Source organism: Grus americana, chromosome 8, assembly GCF_028858705.1.
Source record: "Grus americana isolate bGruAme1 chromosome 8, bGruAme1.mat, whole genome shotgun sequence".
NCBI lineage: Eukaryota > Metazoa > Chordata > Aves > Gruiformes > Gruidae > Grus > Grus americana.
The window spans coordinates 17,605,066-17,624,555 of NC_072859.1; the positions used below are offsets into that span (position 1 = coordinate 17,605,066).

General features: G+C 37.5%; 1 protein-coding gene across 6 annotated transcripts in view; it reads right to left on the reverse strand.

The window, feature by feature from the left end:
• The window catches only part of RPAP2 (RNA polymerase II associated protein 2), a 63,966-nt gene extending 44,493 nt beyond the window's left edge, over positions 1-19,473 (reverse strand). For 5 of the 6 annotated variants that reach the window (XR_008578131.1, XR_008578130.1, XR_008578129.1 and 2 more), the window contains exons 1-11: positions 19,384-19,473; positions 18,394-18,439; positions 17,252-17,366; positions 16,470-16,568; positions 15,376-15,441; positions 14,071-14,159; positions 11,706-11,741; positions 9,913-10,849; positions 9,505-9,599; positions 7,841-7,921; positions 653-721 (exon numbers count right to left, since the gene is read on the reverse strand). Coding sequence is in view for 3 of the 6 variants with exons in the window: in XM_054834374.1 (XP_054690349.1) it covers positions 653-721; positions 7,841-7,921; positions 9,505-9,599; positions 9,913-10,849; positions 11,706-11,741; positions 14,071-14,159; positions 15,376-15,441; positions 16,470-16,568; positions 17,252-17,366; positions 18,394-18,439; positions 19,384-19,447 (1,697 nt within the window). In the remaining 3 variants the exon portion in view is untranslated. Of the gene's footprint in view, positions 1-652; positions 722-6,733; positions 7,257-7,840; positions 7,922-9,504; positions 9,600-9,912; positions 10,850-11,705; positions 11,742-14,070; positions 14,160-15,375; positions 15,442-16,469; positions 16,569-17,251; positions 17,367-18,393; positions 18,440-19,383 lie in introns of those variants that run through there. The other variant, XM_054834376.1, reaches the window with a different exon arrangement.
• Positions 19,474-19,490: the final 17 nt, after the last annotated feature.

Sequence of the window (19,490 nt, forward strand, 5' to 3'; positions counted from 1 at the left end):
ACAGTAAGTAGAACAAAGCTAAGGAGGACTGTAAGCAATGGAGTATCACAATCTTAAGTAATAAAGCTAATCCTCATAAAAATACAATACTGGGTGCCAGTATTCTTTCTCAGAAATTTGGGAGCTGCTAAGAAAACCTTCCGCTCTCAAACAAATTTGCCAGAATATTCAAACATATTTAGAAGCACATCATATCTTTATGGAAATAATTTGACTTTAATCATGAAAGTGAAATCTTTTAAGAAATGAGAAGTAAGATGAGAAATGAAAAGTGTAACAGTTACGCCAAATCAAAATAATAGAATACACGTCATTTTCTCCTACAATCAGAGGGGAAGAATGGCTGTCAGCAGCAAATGGAAGAGTGGAGTATACTCCTTCACCCCACCAACCCTCTTTAAAAACTCCTAAAGCTTAACTTTTCTTTTTCTAACATAACATTAAGTTTGTCCATTGTTAACACGTTGTTGCAAGTGGGACAATCCTGTTTTGTCAGGAGAATTTAGTTCATTTGCATGAAAAAATATTTGTGTTGATTCTCCAGTTAATTTAAAGAAATCTTTCCTTCCTTTGATCCGAAAATTAAATCTTGTCTCAATAGGCTCATTAAGAGAGTTGTGTATGAGAATATTTGACATTAAAGGGTACTTACACAGATAACAAAACAATAGCTATCAGAGTCCATTCAGGCATTTTGTGAATAATATTTCTGTTTGTTAACCTGAAAAATAATAATAAAAAAAATCAGAACATTTCAGAGTGAAAGTAAACAGATTTTAACTGCTGAATTTTGATTTAAGTCTACCATTAAAAGCCTTAATACACTGTGTTACAATGCAGCAATTACAGCTATACCTGAGTAATTCACCAGCTTTCAGGCTCCTCTCTCATCTTATCCTGTAATGGAGGAATTGCAGAATTCCCAATATGTCTCTTTTTTCTATATGAAAGTGGGATGGGGAAGACTGAACAGAAGCTCATTCTTTGAATTAGCTCCTAAATAGTCCTGGCTGCTGTGAGGGTTTGGCTCTCCCTCATACCCACTGGGAAATTCTCAGGAACTGCACATGCATTTCAGAAAAGATGGACCTTCCTACACTTACTTTCCCCCCTGTTGGCTTCAGATCCAGATTTACTGTAAAAGCTAATATTGCGGAAACAGACTGGATTTTATAAGATACTGGAGACACTCCTCTGATGATTCTTGGGTTTAAAATGGAAACCTGGAATTCTAACTTATGCAATGGGAGCCAGTGCAGATATAACAGCAAGAAAACAAAGTGTGCATCAAGAACCACGTGGGTGCTCAACAAAAGTGCTGCTGCATTTTATATCTACTGACCCATTTGGCTAAACTTCGTAATAAGACAGATCTGCTTTAAGTTAAATGTTAATCTGACTTAAAACAATTCACTTGTGAATTGCTCTGGCTGAATTTAGGCATGACCCATGGTGTTCAAGACAAGCAATTTCATGGAAAAGTCACAGCTAAAAACAAAGCTGTGTCTATGTGGGTACCCAAAAAGGCTAGCAGAATTAATTTTATTCTGACAGATGGCGCCATCCAACAGAAATACTGGGGGGTGAGTGCCTCCCTATGTTTGCTGCTTCTTGCTCTTGGCTTCCTTTCTATGCAGCCTTATATAAATTCAGATCCAGAATGAAGCCACCCTGTCATTCACTTCTACAGGCAGTGGTGAAGACGGGAGGTTGCTGAAATACCTGGCAAATAATTAAAATCCAGGATTTTCTTTCCCAGTAAGATCTTATTTTAAAATTTTAATTTCTTTGGGCAAGTATATAGTTTCCCAAAAAAAGTGTTAAAGTGGAAAAATAAGAGTATTTGTACTTGCCATTGTTAAAATTCAAAATTTTGTTAACTAATTCCCAAAACTTACATTAAAAATGGTCGTTAAAAATGCAGTTATGAAGAAGATGTGGTATAGGATCATTTTGCATTTCTCTATTTCAGAAAGATATTAAAATAAATAAAATTATTTTTACTTAAGGATTGTAATGATCAAAGCAATTTTATCCTATTTTTCTCCTCAAATCTCCAAGTCTTCTGACCAAAATAAATTTTGAAGCAATAATTACTCAAATAATGTCTCAAGAGCCTCAGTTTTGTTAAACGATGAAAGGAAAAGCAATGTTTTGTACTACATGCACAGGAATTGCCACGTCAAACTAGAACTAATAGTTCCAGCAAATACAGATTATTTTTGTTATTAAAATATTCCTGTTTACCAATTACTATTTAAAATAGTTAATGGCGTTAGGTGGCAACAAAGCTTGTACCTGGTAAACTGTTACATTTTTCTAGTATAGAACAAGAGACAAAACAAAGGCTGAATGTCTTGACTTAATACTGATGACAGTGATAAACACTACCAAGAAATGCCTGATGGAATCATCTTGACAGGCAATTCATATGTAACATTCCAGTTAATCTGCTATGATGAGACACGATGGAAGAGACAGCTTCAAGCCACCTGGGAAAACTCTGTCAAATAGAGAAAGCAGCTTTATTTCAATGCTCTACAAGGAGTTATTATTGATTAGAGCACAGGAAGGTGTCATTCTTGTACACAAACTGAGAGATGCAGTTATTTGTGTCAATTAACTCTTATTCAATGTTAGTATTGATTGGCAAGGTCTGAACACTAGTCATTGCCATCAATATGCTATTTATGAAGGAGGTAGTCAAAAGACACAGATAACCAGCAGGATACGGCAATATGGATCTGCTGATGTACTACTGTCACTGGACTGGATGAACAGCCAGGCTTCCACAACGAGTAACCTTTCAGTACAACACCTGTCCTAAAGCACTTGTGCAGCTGAAAAAAAACAAAACATTTCAGGCAGATCAGACTAAAGCTAGCAACCTACAGGTGTGAAGCCTTAAATAATAAGGAGCAGTGGAAGGGCAGGCACTTTCAAAAACAAGCCGTGTGTCAACATCAAGGCCTCTGAAGAGCAAAGCTTTCAGAAAACAGGGAAGTGCAAGTCCTTTGTAAAAATGGTTCATTAGTTCTTTGTCTTGCCTCTAGCCAAAACCATTACTTCAAAACAATCCATGAAGAAGAGGTCACTAGATTTCTGTCATAAACATAAAATGTGGAAAAGTTAAAACTACAAAACTTTGTGTACATGATTTGAGTTTCACAGTGAAATTTTTTCTGTTAGAGTTTGGATAAATCCTTCCCTTCCCAAAGAAAGAAAATGATATGCAACTTTTCAAAACAGAATGTCTCTACTTTCTTGGCCTCTGTAAGCCAAGAAAGCTGGAATGATCCCACATAGCTGTGTGGGTCACTTAGTCACTAGTCTGTGGATGTTGTGGTTCACCCCAGCAAGATGCACTGCAGCTGGACTTGACTGCTTCCACCATCCAGTAGGCAGCAGGACCCATGCAGCAGTTTTAATACTCTATGAAGGAGCTCAAACTGAGCAGATGGTTCCAAGTGGCAGAAGCTGACAAGATAAAGGACTAAAGAGTAAGATGCATAAAAATTCCATCCCTAATAACCTCCCAATAGCTGACTAGTGCCCAGCCTGCAAAGAAAGTGAAGTCCGATATGGAAGTTGTAGGAATACAATTAGGAGTCCAAGGTTAAAGTAACCAGTAAATAAAAAACAGTAAATCCAAAAATGACAGAAAAAGATCACACACAGTTGGTTCTACTTTTTTCCTTTACCTGCCTTCCCATTTAATTACTGTCAGCTACAGATTTGCTAGCAGAACTCTATTAGCAAATGATGGCCTGATTTGTAAACAGTGCCTGCTGCAGCAGTAAATTTAAGCACATCCCTACATGCCCTGTGCAAGAACTTGGATTGGGATCTCACCAAACTTGAAGTTACAGGAACGAAACTCAACAATGCAGGAGCTCATCACCCTTTCCTCAGCAGTATTACATTTCCTGGGATTTCTAGGAAACAAGTTGATAACAGGAACACTGTCCAACAGGGAATGGCAGATGGACAGCAGGATTATTATGTGAAATAGTCATCTCCTAACAGGCCCCTAGCATCAGGTATTATAAACAAGATGCAAGAAAATGTAACTGGTTAATATAAAACAATCTTTCTAAGTATATTTTTCTTTATACTTATTTATAGTCTTGAGTATTCTTTCCTTTCTAGAGAGGCTTGTTTATCCTTACAATGAGAATATACTTGTCATTTATGAATCTATGAGCTCAATTTTTAACATGTTGCTATGATTTGGCTAATAGCTTGTAGCAAATAGTTACTGGTACTAAACATACATTTGGTGAAAAAAACATTCCTTTGAACACGTCCATGCTTGCCGTCTTTCAGTTTTACCCAGTATGTCCATGTTCTTACACTGGTTGAAAGAGAAAAAAGTGTGCCCCAAATGGAGAAGATGTTCTTTCTTTTGTTTTACAATTTGTCTTTGTTGCAAAGTGAAGCCATCAGCATCTTTGCAAATGAAGCAGCCCTTTTGTTCACACATCCAGATTCCCAGGTGTAGGCTTATGTAACTTCAGGCCAAGAATCTGATCTGTTAGTTTGGCTGTTTGCCTATTCTGTAAGGCAGCAAGCTGACTTCATGGGATTAAGACATAAAGTTGTGACTTTAGGGGACCTCAGCTATCTATGATTTTTCCAAAATTTGCACTAAGATGAGTAAAGTTTAACTAACCCAGATCAGTACAGACAAATACTGAAGCATAAATTGTTCTTCTTTAGGCTTCAACTAGACCAATTTAACCATGAAAGACAGCTCTTCCACCCTGAGAAAAAGCAACATATTTACATACTGTAGTATAATTTAGTTTGATGACAATCAACAAAAATGAGCTACTCTTATAACTTTAGGCTCTCTTCAAGAGAAGCCCATTTACTTGCAAAAAGGTCATTAACGTTCTGGTACTTTCACATTTCCATATAGAACCTTGTCTATAACAAAGTATTGCTGGTTGACTCGAAACCCAGAACCTAAAATTCCACTTAACAAGGGTAACAGGTAAAATCCTATTAGTGAGTGTATACACTAGAAAACATACACTCACGATACATATTTAAAAGCTAAAATATTGTCTTGGAAACAAGATCAGACAAAGCTGTAATAAAAGGTCTTGAATACATCTTTAGGAAACAACTGTATCATATTCATTGACAGAGTTCAATATCAATGATAAGCTCCATAAAAGGAATTAAAATACTTGCAACCATAAGATTCAGACAAAATTCTATTTTCAATATGAAATATTATGCTTAAAAAACCCAAACAATCATTTAGCCTTGATTTATATATAAATAGCTAATTTTCTCCTGATCTTTTAACACAGTGCCCTTACACACTCTGGAGAATTATTTGACATCTCAGTTTTCGTAACAAAAGCTTACAGGCACGGAGGGACTTTGTTTGGGTAGAGCTCTAACCATTCTAAAATGTCTCTTGAGATCCCTCTAGTGTGTTTCCCAGCAGTGGTGACTGAATAAAACGCTGCCCAAAGGAGGCTGAACTGCAAGTGTTCCTTTAAAAACCAATGGAGCTGAAAATCGTGGTTGCTTAGTTCACCACATGCTCTTTTACCCTTCTTCAGCTAAGCTCTACTACAGCCATGTGTTTTGTCTCGTACCCTCTTTGGCAAGTTCTTCAGCCTGAAATATTTCCAGTACAAAAAGCAGGAAAGAGCACTAGCATTTGTTAGTGCTCCCTCCATAGTCATTAAGCATTTTAATCACATTAACAAAGAAAGTAATGTTTAAATTTCTATACCCTGCAAACATAAATACAGTTTAAAATTTATCCCAGGTCCTCCTGCCAAAGCATTCAACCTAAAATCAGAGACACCACTCATATTAAGTAAATTTAAACCTATGTACAGAACTGGAGATTCAAACCTATGCCTTCATCTTAATATCATGAGCTAGCTTTTGTGTATCAACAGAGTCTTCCGTATCAGAAATGCAAGAAGGAGAAAGGGCCCAAAGGTTTTTATTGCTTCCCTATTTCCTGTATTTATTATTTTAATATCAGTGACAATAAAACTCCATTTGTTTTGATGCATTATATATATAAAAGGCACTTACAAATTCTTGTGTAGTGCCCACAGTTGTCTTCAATCATCCCCCGCTCAAAATGCTGAATTTCTGAGCAATTTATCTGGAATCTTCACAGTAGGAGAGGCCCAAGAACTTGCTACCATTACCTTCTACTTACTCCCTAACACAAAAAGACTTAAAATAAATTCATGAAGTGTTTTCTCTGAGATCAGAAATAGATCAGGGAAGACTTTTAAATTATAAAATGATAAATGATTGCTACATGAGCCAGGTATTGGGATCAAAGTCCAAATTAATTAGATTTGGTTCCACTCTGTAAATCCACAGATGTCTATATATGTAATGTTTTTAGAAACCCATTTTGGCTTCAAGGCTCCTTTGCTATAAACCACTTTTGAAACTTCATATTCAGGCCACATTGTCTTTGAATAGCAAAAATGTTTTAAAATAGAAGTTCTGCTTTGGAGAACCTCCAGGACTTCTTGCATAATCAATCATATAAAAGCCTATTTGAGAGACCAAATGTAGTTTTTCCAGTCCTATGAATCCATAAACTAAAGTGACTATTAAGCATTTAGACTGCAGAGCAACAAAACTGTTTTTAGTGTTAAGATACAAAGATTTTATTCAAATAGTAGGTATATACATATATATACACACACAGTATATACAGTATATTTATATACACATATATATATACACACACACAGTATATATATACACAGTCTATACATGCTGCTCCAATATAACCAAAAATATCTTCCCTGGTTTCAGTGTTGTTGTTAAAATAAAATGTTAATCACAATTTAAAGACTGCAATTACAGAATCAAGTTCAAACACTAATGATTCTTATAGATAAAAGAGATCATGCAGAGAGTCACCAGAAAGGAAAACAGTATCTTTCAAAGTAAGAAATCCTGCATATAGAGATCTGTGTTTTAGTGGTGTCCTTCCAGACATCAGATAAATCAGAAGGAATCAGGTAAAGATGGGTTTCTATTAATCAAAGCCTAGATTTCTTGTGGCAAATGCCACATGAATGAGTTTTGGAAAATTTACATGTAAACCTCACGCAGGCTGGGATGGGGGTGAAGTTTCAACAGTGACAGCATACACAGAGTTAGCAACTGTTGTTGCTCCTTTTCCTGACAATACTTCAAGATGCAGGACATGATCTAGGTCCAAGTTATGAGAGTTGTGTCCCAAAGAAAACCTAAAAACGTTCAGAGAAGTTACCACCATTCCTTTTTCCTTCCTTCTTTATCCCAGTGTTTCCAAATATTGTCTTTAGTGCTTCTGACTGAAGCAGAAGCTTCGTCTGTGGTGGTGATAATGTCCACTAGATCTACTTCCCCTTGAAATCAGGAACAAGACAGGTCAAACTGGACCTTTCTTCTGGCTCTAGACGTTAGTGGTAACAATTATTAATCACATTAAAACCATTTAGCCTGGCTGTAGGGAGCCAGAGCAAAAAAAAAAGCGACAGATCTCAGAAACTCACGCTTAATAGGAGGTGACGAGGTAGTAGAACCTTTAAAAGACTCACCACCATCCTCCAGAGACCACTGGCCTAGTTTTTAAAAATCTACAAATACTCCTGGTGACCCAGCCACTGTCAGGAGCAGGGAAAGGGTTGACTTGTTAGTCCACAGGGAATGTGACATTACCTACATGAACACATAGCTAGAAAAGGGCAAATCTGCAATGGGGCCCTCTCTGTGCCCAAATCACAAATCATTCAACAGCATGTTTAATTAATCAACCAAGAAGAATCTCTAAATGAAGACCAATACTCACCGGAAAGTTTTGACAAGATTTTTTAGCTCTGTGTAAACATCACCTGGAGTAATCTGAAGAGGGCCCAAAACTGCAGGTAATCTAGAAGGCAAAAGACACCGGTCAATATACATTTTCCTCTCTTTCTCATTTCTTCTCAAGTAGGACTTCCACCAAAGCTCATGAAGTTTTATCACAATGAAAATTGTCTCTCTTACTTGAGTGTGACAGGACTACTGTATCACCTCATAAAATTCAAGAGAGCCAACTAAAGAAGGGGAGAGTCAAGAATAAAACCTTTGAAAAAACTAAGAAGAAAAGAATCTATCTTTCTTATCCTCTATTCATGGAGTACCAGACTTTTAAGTTCAACAGAAATTTTGCTAGAAGCTGAAAATGACTGACAAACTTGTGGAAAAAATTGAAGGAGCAGAGAAATTGCTTTCCCATACAGTAGTAGTCCTTGGAATCTTTCTTGCAGCATGGTTTGACTCCATAGTTGTGGCCCACCCACACTTGTTGCAGGTAGAGAGAAACAGATTGGAGTTTTTTTTAGAGGAGTTTTGGTTGGTTTTTTTTAAAGTTTTTTAAAAAAAAAAGCTTCTGCAAAATCTAGTTTGTCTAGCTAACACAAATTACAACCATAGAAAAGCAAAATACTCCTAACAACAAACACCACCATCATGGCCTTCAAACATTCATTTATCTGCATTGCCTGGACAATGGGAGTAATTTCGAGGTCCTCTCAACTTTGACAATTTAGTAATTTTAACAGCTACAGCAGAGATGGCTTAATCTCTCTTCTGGGACTCCAAGGTCCTTTTATGTATGTGAAAAAGGTCTGGTGTTTGGAAAGTTTTAAGATTCAACTCTGAGGGCCTTTAATGGTTGCAGCTAGAGGCATACTGATACCAGCCATCCAATCATGGACTAGAAACTCTTTTAGTAAGACCTTTGCTTAAACTATTAAGAGATTTGAAAACACCGCTTCCTTCTGTGTGGGTTTGTTTACCAGTAACAGTATGCTTAATGTACAGGACAAATATTTGCACTCCTCCCCATCAACTTCAAGTTTTTCAGTTTAGACTTAAGCAGTTAGTACATACAGCTATTTAAATATTTCATATTTTATGTCCATCAGAATCTGCTTTTAAACAACTTACAAGAATCTAAATAGTTGAGATTATTTCCAGATAATTGAGGGAAAGGAGGATGATAAATAAAAACTCTGCTGTGGAACTAGGGTTTTTTAAGCACATATTCTCATTTTAAGCTCCACGTGTTATACCAACATTTAGATCCAAAACCCATAGAAATTTTCAGTGTAATGGCACAAGTGCCCTGATTTCTGCCAACTACTGAAGAGTGAGAACACACTGTCATGCCAGCCTGGAATGCTGTCAACTGCAAGTTCCAATGCTTGTAGGAAGGGACAGGTTTCTTCTAGAAAACACCTTAGTAGTGAGATTCCAACCTCAGCAGGCTGTGCAAACTAACATCTGCAACTGTACTGCAGATGACTGTCTCAGAAATAGTAAGTTTGTTAGGGCAATAATGGGTTTAAGTTATGAGTAAGGCCACTTAGAAAAAGCCAGAATGTCCTTGCACAGCATGTTTGTTACTTAAAATAATGATGAATGAGCACCAACTTCAGCTTGATATTTACCAAAGTAAAGGATACTTACACTTTCCTCAGTTTTTCAAGGACAATTCGCTTTCTAATCTGCATTTGTGCACTTGAATCAACAAGTGGGAAGGTGAGATCTTCCTGTTGATCATCCTGTATTAGACAAAAAACTTCAACAGCTATAACCTCGTATTTAATTAAAGTCAATGCATCAAAATAGTCACATCTTATCAATAAATGTTTAAACGTAAGAAAACTCTTATCTCTGAATAGAAAAAAAATCCCAAATTTCTTAATGGGCAGAAGCTTGCTTAATCTGACTCAATATACAGTGTGCAGCTAATGTACTTTTCCCCTTCCCCATGCAAGATACTTATCCACTTATGATGACAAAAACAAAGAGCTTGTAATAATTCTTTGAAAGCAGACTTTACACAGCCTCAACACTATTGCACTGGACACTTACTTTGTCTTTGCTTGGATGTTCCTCCACTTGTGCATGTGTCACTGCCTCTTCAGCCAAGATGCACTTTCCTTTATAGAACTCTTTTACTCGGAGTTCTAGGAACTCCGTTTCTTCTTTTAGTTTTTCGTAACTAGGCACAGGGTTAGCTATTCCACCTGGGCATGTGAAAGGTAAAGAATAGTTCAAACTGTTTTCAGACTCCCCTATAACAACAGTGTTAAAATCTTCAGCTGTATCTAAGTCATCCTCATCAAGTTCTTCATTCTCCTGGTTGGCAGATGATATGTTCTCTGATGAACACAAAGCAGCATAGTTTGGGCCATAGAGAAATTTTAAAGTCTCCTCAGTTCTCCATTCCATAAGTGTTTGCTTAAGCACTTCTAATAAACTACCTTTGGAATTAACTGGATCCCTCAGTTCAGGTTTTTTATGTTCTTTTGAGTTAGCTAGTGTTCTTTTAAGATGTTCTGCCCCTCTTTTGCTCACACCTAGAAAAACTATCTGTGAACCAGAGGTATTTTCATAGTTTTCTGAAGCACTTGATTTCCCTAGAGTAGTATTTTTTGAAGGCGTTGCAGTTATTTTAGTATGACCAGAGCAAGCATGCATTTCTTCCTGAGCATCTAATTTACAATTAGATAGTTGTCTAGTGGCTTCTACCACATCTGAGTCTTCAGTTTTAGGGCTGGAATAGACTTTTTGAGCGTGCTTCTTTTTGAGGATGCTATTTCTGTGCAATTGCTGTGCAGTATCAGCTGAACTTGACTGACTTCCTGATAGGACGGAAGAAACAAATTCTTGTTCAGTATCACTACTGCTGTCACTGGCGGTGTCATGAGAACTAGATTCACATGGATTTGAAGATATCCTAGGATTTTCAATGTCAGATGTTTTAATTACTTCATCACGTAGTTTCACCTCTTCTCCAGACTGTCCACTGTAACAGAAAACACAAGCCATTAATGAAATAAGAAATGGGTGTTACCTGTAATAGCTTTTCACTTTCATGTAAGAAATACAAATATTTTCCCCTTATAGCAGAAGCGTACTTTTTTGCTTCAAGAATCACAGCTGCTTTTCTAAAGGTCTTCTTGAACTCAAAGAATTGTAATGTTCTGCAATCAAGATGACAAGTATAGATACTATTTAGAGAAGTGAGTTCTCAGTTGCTTATTGGCAGTTAGAAAATAATAGTAAATTATTAAAGACAACAGAATAATGTCAGACTTAGCATGACGAATAGTGCAATTTTAAAATGAAGATAGGCATCTTAACATAATAATATCCTAAAATCAGAGAGACAGCAGAGCTGTTTTTAGCATATGTAAGTTTGCCACCTAATGGCCATACGTTGCAAAAGAAAACAAACAAAAAGTCACAATACACAGCAAGGTACAGAGAGATGACAGACTAGCGTGATTTCATTTTAGCTGATATAGATGTTTTAGAGTAAGAAGTACAGAAGCTTTCATCACATATAATTGGTACCATTTTCTTTATAAAGAATAGATGGTATAAAATATGCAAAGTACAAACAGTGTATTTGTTTCAGATTTCAACAGGCTCAATTAAGGCATACAGGCCAAGAGCAGCTGTACACTAAATCACACAGATCAAATATGCTGTTTTAGAATCACAAAGGAAAAAACCAAACAAGACAAATAATCCTTTGTGTAGGTTCTAATAAGGTCTTGTCTATAACACAGGAAATCAAAGATTCCCCTTTCACCTGATATGATCCTAATATTTCTAACTATAAACGCATTTAACAAAAAAAAAAAAAAAAAACATACCTCTGTCCCTCCTTCAGCAGCTCTATGTCTGGTGGTCTGCAACAAGAAGACACAGAATGAATATCATCCTGCTAGAGTAATGCTCTTGAAATACACATTAAGACATAAAATAGACAGTTGAGGTTGGAAGGGACGTCTGAGGATCTTCTAGTCCAACACTCTCTGTTCAAAGCAGGGTTAGTGAGAGCAGGTTTATACATACATGTTCATAGAGCATGACTCATGCCTGCAGCATGATGCTGTTAAGTTGAACAACATTTAACAGAATCAGCAAGTTACACTAATGTTACTCAGAAAGGACCTCTGGAGGTCTCTAGTCTGACCTCCTGCTTGTAGTGCAATTCTCACCAGCACTAGATTAGGTCAGCCACAAATTCATGAAGTTTAAATCTTGAAAACCTCCAAAGATGGAGATTTCAAACCACTGCTGAGTATCCTGTTTCATTCCACCATAACCTTGGTGCAATTTATCCCCCCCATGTCCAGCCTGAACATCCATGCGATAATTTTTGGCCATCACCCCTTGTTAAGTTTTCTGCCATCAACCAAGAAAAGTTTGGCTCTGTAATCTTTATAACTTTTTTCCAAGTAGTTGTAGACTGCTTTCAGATCACCCTTTGGTCTCCTCTTGAACAAAGTAAACATGCCAAGATCCTCATAGGTCACAGAGTTCCTATAGTAAAAACAATCCCAGGCCCCTCACAGAAAAATGCTCCAAATCAATGCAAAAAAAAAAAAAAAAAAAAAAAAAAAGGAAAAGAATATTCAAGATATCTTTACTTATTTAAAGTTTTACTTTGTTAAAAATTGGGCTATCAAGCTATAGTGCTTTAAGAAAGTGGAGTTCAAAGGTTTCCAGAAACTCTAAGAACCATTACTAAACAAATTCTGACAGGTTTCTTTCCAAAGCTCTACTTGCAGTTAATCTGCTTCAATGCAGTTATGAGGCAGCATCACAATGCTATTCATTTTATCCAACATTAAATGGTGAAATCCTCACCCACCTGTCCTATGAATGAAAGAAAACCTTTTAAGCATGCCTAAATGCAAGTCAATGCACTGTCTCTCACACAGTCTCTCACACAGTACACAAAAAACCCCACAGGTTTAAAAAGATGAAAGTTGCACCACTCATATGAATGAATTTAGTTTGGAAACTAAAGCTGATAACATACGATGATTTAAATTATTAACTCCATATAGCTCTTCTTCAGAGTTTTAAGTGGAGGTTGTAGTCTTTTCTGTCAAAAGAATTTCAGATATCCTAATGTGTAAACATTTATCAGTGTGTGCACGTGTATGCAGTTGTGCAAACAGATATACCCAGCCATGAACTATCTAGGGGTTCATTTGTTTGGTTTTTTGAAAATACCACTTCCCCACCACCACACTGCATAAATAATTAACTATGTCAGGCATATCAGAACTATGCCCTTTTCACATTAAGAATAAAGGGAGGTTTTAGAAATACTTTCCTTAAAGACAGCAAAACAACAGCACAAAAATACTGGTAAACTTACTTAAACATTTAATGAAGAAACTAATTTTACCTACTAGTATCCCTCAGATCAGATCAGGCTGCCCTAAACCTCTTCTCTCATTGATCAGATATTTCATATGACTGATCTGAACTGTGAAATCAAGCTCACACATGTAATTTCAGCTAGTTTCTTTTGTTGAAAATCAGGAGACTATGAAAAGCGTCTTGGAGAATGAAAGCAGAGTAAATTCAGCTGAACATCCTCTAGGCAAGTATTTATTGTCAAACAGTGACACCCATTGGCTCAATTCATTATTTGCAAGCCTGTGTTTCGTAAGCTAGGAACATGGACTGCATCTCACTGTTCCAAAATGTGTATTACAGTAACAAGAAATGTGCAATCTGAAATTAGAGCTTTAGACAGGATAAAGAACCTCTTCATGCTATAGTCTGCTTTCAGGTGCAAGCATTCACAGTCTAACCTTAAGACCAATGCCAAGTGCTGTGCTAAAATTAGAAAATCTCTTGTACAGGATAAGATTAATTCATCCTGTACATTATACGGTTTGTAAAAATCCAATCCTAATAAGTACATTTTAAAGGTAGTAGGAGTTGACTATTATTTATGAGTAGTCTGCTCTCTAAACTAACATGATCATATCTACTGAGTATGCATGAGTAGTATCGAGTCATGTCAATTACTGTGATCAATATGGCAACAACACTATTAAAATTAACACCATGCTAAGCTAGCATGTCAACATCAGTTACCTCTGCTTCAGCTGAATCATTCTGATGCACTGCAGCTAATTACTTAGCGTTGCAGCTTGGATAGAGAAAATAATATTCTCAAAAGGAACAATGAATGTATGAGATTATACTTACTTTTCTTCTTCTCGCATCCATACCGGACTTTTGGAAATTTGAGCTTCAAAATATTTAGATGCTCTGTAGCAAAAGTTGCTGCAAAAGCACTGGAAATGAGAGAGAATGCAAGAAAATAAGACTAAAGACAATTTTAGTACTCATAGAAATGTACAAAGGTAATTGGTTTTTATGCCTGTAAAATTTAAGTACCAATTCACATTTCTTTTTAAGCCTATGACCAGGTTTTTACCTCACCTGAGAAACCAAACCTGTCAAATAGGCCTATTCTATTCCCCACAAGCTGCTTTTTTTTCCCCCACTCTTCTGCTTTTTGCACTTTTATTACATACTGAGAAGCAAACCAGTGTTGGATTCTATATAACAATAATTTAAAAAAAAAAACCAAACCAAAACTGTTCAAAGAGCAATCCCTAACCCAACAAGATGGTTGTACAATTTAAAAGACGTGATAAAGTTCAGGTGTTCAATAATGAAAATTTTGGTTAGCAACAGAACTTGGATATTTTGCAATACTCAGAACAACACCTAAAATTCTGCAGCATCTTTGAAAAATGAACTTGCACAGTTGCATTAGGGAACAAGACAAAACATCCCACTTCTCAGAGTCTTGCCTGGTAGCTTGAGAAAGCAATTCCCAGAATTTTGTGTGTCCCAGAGTTGTAACCAGAGGAATGGAATGTATACTAGCAACACTGAAGAAATTTGTTCTGGAACTAAAAACATTTATCCTACAATTTAGCGTATAAGCACCTGCAGGTGATTTGTGAGCAGGCAAAGACGACTTTTACTCAACCACACACATGAATGTGCTTAAAGAAAGAAGCAGACTTTGTGAAAAGATATGTTTTATGTTGAACAGTCCTCAGAAAGAACCCTAAAGGCAGTCACGCTAAGGAATACATAAGATGTAACTTGTATTACACTACCATGAATGAAAAGGATGTGCACTTTGACCCTACTAAAGCTCATTGACTATACTCAAGCAAAATAAAGAACACTTCTTTGCAAATATCTTTAACAGATCAGCTGCACTATAATCAAACTGCTATCCAAGTAAAACTTTCCATGTTATGTTTAAATTTAGAAAAGAAAGTAAGTGGGTTTTTTATTCTTTCCCAATAAAGCATCTAGAAACTGAAATGCACAAACCCCTTCATATTCTAACAGTTCACGAAAATGATTTTCACAAGAACCAACCATATTGGCTCTGAATCAAGCCATTATACGAATTCTGTTACAAAAATGCATTTCTGACGTTGAGATAATATTACATACATTTTAGAAACAGACTCGTTACCATACCTTTCTTTCAGTGATATCATAAACTCTGTTTGTTTTTGTTGAAATTCTGTACTTCTGTTTTGGCACCTAAAACAATATGCTTTCATCAGCAAGACTGTTATTTCCATCATGACTTTACAGAAAACTTCATTCTTATTTCACATATTTTAGTATGTGTAGTATGTTCCATTTTAACTGAATTACATACTACAATCACGTTTTCTCTCAATTCTTTTGATATTGTACCTTCTCAGATGTAAGAATGGCAATTTATCTTTATCATTTACATCTTGCTATCTGTAGAAGACAACTTCCTCTCTACCAGAAAGCCAGCACTGAACATAAAGCAATGCAGCTGCCGTGGTAGAAACTTCATGTGAAGTGTCGGGCAGTTACAGACAGGTCCTCCTTTAATCCATATCTATTTATATGCATGTGAGACTGTACTGTCAGAGACTCTCCCACTATCCAGACAAACCCAGACAGGAACTTACATAAAATATAATACAGTTTCTGAGTTAATATCTGTGGGGACATATGAAGTCCAATACAGTAAAATTTTTTGTACTTGCACAGTTTTTTTTCAGGTAATCAGGTGTATCACAACTGGTATTACATCACAGGTTATCTAACTGAACTCGTGAGTTCTGCTTAAGCTCTGACATACCATACTTTGCGTGACTATGATTCTGACAGAGGTAACATACATTTTTAGAGCAGATGTATATGCATTCACATAGTGATATCCCTGCATTGTGTTATTTTTTCACTTCAATCCTTCTCATGGAGATATGTGGTTACACTGAAGAAGGAACAAGATTAGAGTTTCTGCATGCACCAAGGAAGGCCATGAAGCCATAACTCATTCATCTTTATTACTGTCAAAGTAGATGCTAACTGATTCTGTCATACAGTAATGGTTGTCAACTGATCAAATTTTACCTTTTACTTCAGAAGGATTATACTGAAATGAAATTATATGATGCCTGGCCCATTACTTGACAGTATTTTAATCTCCGGTTAATACTGGAAGTTTAAAATTAAAAAGAAAATGCAAGAGAATAAAAATTGTGAAGAGATTGTTATGATAACAGCATTAATAAAAAGCAACTTACATTTTCCAGTTTATTTTGACATAGAGGATAACCACATAGTTTGATGATAGATCGTTCGTCAACAATGTCTTTATAGTGAGATGGAGTAATAAATTTTCCCTAAAATGACCAGAAAATAGTTCAAGAACAGATACTGGAAAATATGTAATTTTTCATACTTAAAACATCTCATAAGCAAATAAATATTTTAAATTTTGTAAGAGCTATTTAGTAAGTCTAATAAACAACATTTAGAACATATGCTGTAGAAATGGTGAAAGGACAAATAGGGAAAGAAGAAAGACATGGGCACTTCTTTTTACATATACAAGAGTCTCATAATTTTGCCTCTATTTGCACCTATTTTCACAATTTTCCTCTATTTAATGTTTTGTACACCTGTTTACCAGCTTATTTACAACCTTAACAGGAGTAATCATCACGTTGTTCCAGCAAAACTGTGCTGCCAGATAAACTGCGGCGCATTATAGACTTCTGTCTGAATTCATAGATGATGTGACCTAAATTTTTATACTGCACCTATCAGTCCAGAACAACAGACATATAAACAAAGGCTGTGGTAACAAAGTAAGGATTCATAAATATATACAGTCCTGCAAAACCAGGGCATGTTTTTACTGCAGAATCCTTGAAAGTAAGCCAATCATCATCAGAGGTGATGAGAGAGGGAATAAATGATTTGTCTACTTCAAACTGCAGCAAATTGTTCCAAGAACTTTTTTTTTTTTTTTAAAAAGTTGAACACTAAGATACAAAAGAGTATAAAAACTTGCAACACCTACAGAATTCAGAAAGAACTCCTCAGTAATATTCTCTTCCAGGAGTTGTTCAACAATATGCAATGCTTTTTTCTCAAATTCAATCTTCTTTCTCATAGCAGCTTCCAGAGCTGCTTTCCTGTAACAGAACAGACACTGAATGACACAGAGGGCAGATTTTCCATAAACAATTCTCCAATTGTACCTTTATCTTTTTTTCTGAAATATAGTAGCTTACTTTTTCTCTGCATCACACCATGCTGGCCAAACACAGCAACAAGTAACTGGATAAGTAATTCTGTAATAACCACAAAGGAGTATCCAACCTTGGTTTGCTTTATTTCCACCCCAGTCAGAAAAAGTATTGACTCTTATTGCACTGCAATACTTCCATACAAGGTTACCAAACTCTTCTTGCAAGAGAGGGAAACCCAGAACTGGCTGGACAAAGAGCACGGGACAAACAATTTATGGAGTGTTGTCAGGAGAATGGGAGCTGGATGAGACATGAAGAGCCGGAAGAAAAAAAGGACTGGGACAAGACTGAGTGTGAGAGTACAAAATAAAGGAAGAAATAAATCCAACAAATGCCATTACAGTAGATATCCTGAGTGTTCTTGAGTCTTGCCACTATTCTATTGTCAGCAAACACACAGAGAGCAACCATCTAGATGTCTCTGATCTCCATTTGGCAGTGCTTTCCACAGAGGTTGTCAACGTACAGTCATTCTGCTGTCCTAACTGACAGAGGTCTATGCCATTCACCTGGAAGTCTAGCTCTACTACAGAGTCAAATGAAGGTAATTTTCCATGGCACAAAGTGCTTTTTCCTCTCAAGTTCTGTTTTTAAAGTGAATAAAGAAAAATGGCAGACATGCAAAGAAATGAAGATGGCAAAAAGCAAGCACTACAGAGTAAGGAAATACAACTGTGGAGGTTAGATTCATAAACTTTTAGCATATTATACAACGCATATTATGTAATGTGCAGGTTGTTAGAAGTTACACAGCATCACTCCAAACAAGCCTGCATAATGTTGATGCTGGCGATCTCCTGAAGTTAGTCACGGTACTCTGAGAAAGCAAAAAAACCACGTGGCAGGGAATGTGATTTCAAAGTGAGGCAAAACAATATGATCACCGTGTATTGTTAGTTAGAAATTATACCTCTGAGCAGCATCTTCATTCTTCAGAGCAGCTGAATGCTTATTTCCTAGAAATCAAATATACAAATGCAGAAATAGAGAAATTAGTGTACTTTCTTCCTTTAACAGTGGAAAATATTGGAACCTGAAAAATATGAAAACCTCAAAACTGTAAGCACAATCCAGAAAGCTTAGAAACTTGCTTTTGGTGGCAGAGAGTGACTTCAGTAAGCTAGTAACCATTCAAGCAACTAGTTATACCCTCTTTTGGTAAGTGTGAAGATAGATAGACCCAACTCTTTTCATACTCTCATTCAGCATGTTTTGTATAGTCAGAAAGCTAAAGGAAAAATAATTCTGACAATAATTTTGTGCCAACCTCACCCTGTTTCTGCAGTGGTTCTCCAGCCCAGCTTTACCCCAGCTATTGCCCCTGTACCCCACTGCTGGCAAACTGGCCCACCACTGTATTTTCTCCAGGTAGGACGGGACAACACGGCCCTCTCACCGGAGAGACGCTTTTACCGCCCACCTTGCCTCTCGGTCACCCCCCCAGACTGCCCCGGGGCTCTGCCCGCCCTGACCCAGCTACCGACACGGAGCAGACAGCTGCTCCTGTAAGGCAAGGGCAACAGGGAGGGAAAATAATGGACTGTTATGCTTAAAACATGAGGACGCGCCTTTCTGACCAGCTGCACGATCGCTGTCAAGCCGGCGCTACAGAAGCCAAGCGCGCAGCCCCCGCACAACCTGAGGGCACCGCCCAGGGGCGCCGGGCCCAGCCGCCGCTGACAGCCGCTGCTCGCCGGTCCCGACCACACAGCCGGCGCGGCCCGGCCCGGCCCGGCCGAGGCCCACTGGGCTCGCGGCAGCGTACCTGCACCGCCGACCGCGGCCGCCCCGCTGCTCCCCCAGTATAGCGAGTTGGGCGAGCCCGCTGTGCCGGCCTGAGGGCACAGGAAGAGCCCACAGCGCCAGGCGAGGGGAGCGGCACGCGGAGCCCGGAGCCTACCTGCGCGCCGCCGGCTGGGCTTCCCCTTCGCGCCGCCCTGCAGCTTCCCGGTCGCCATCATCATGGCTGGCTGGCTGCCCGCCCGTTCCCTCCCTCCCTCTGACCTC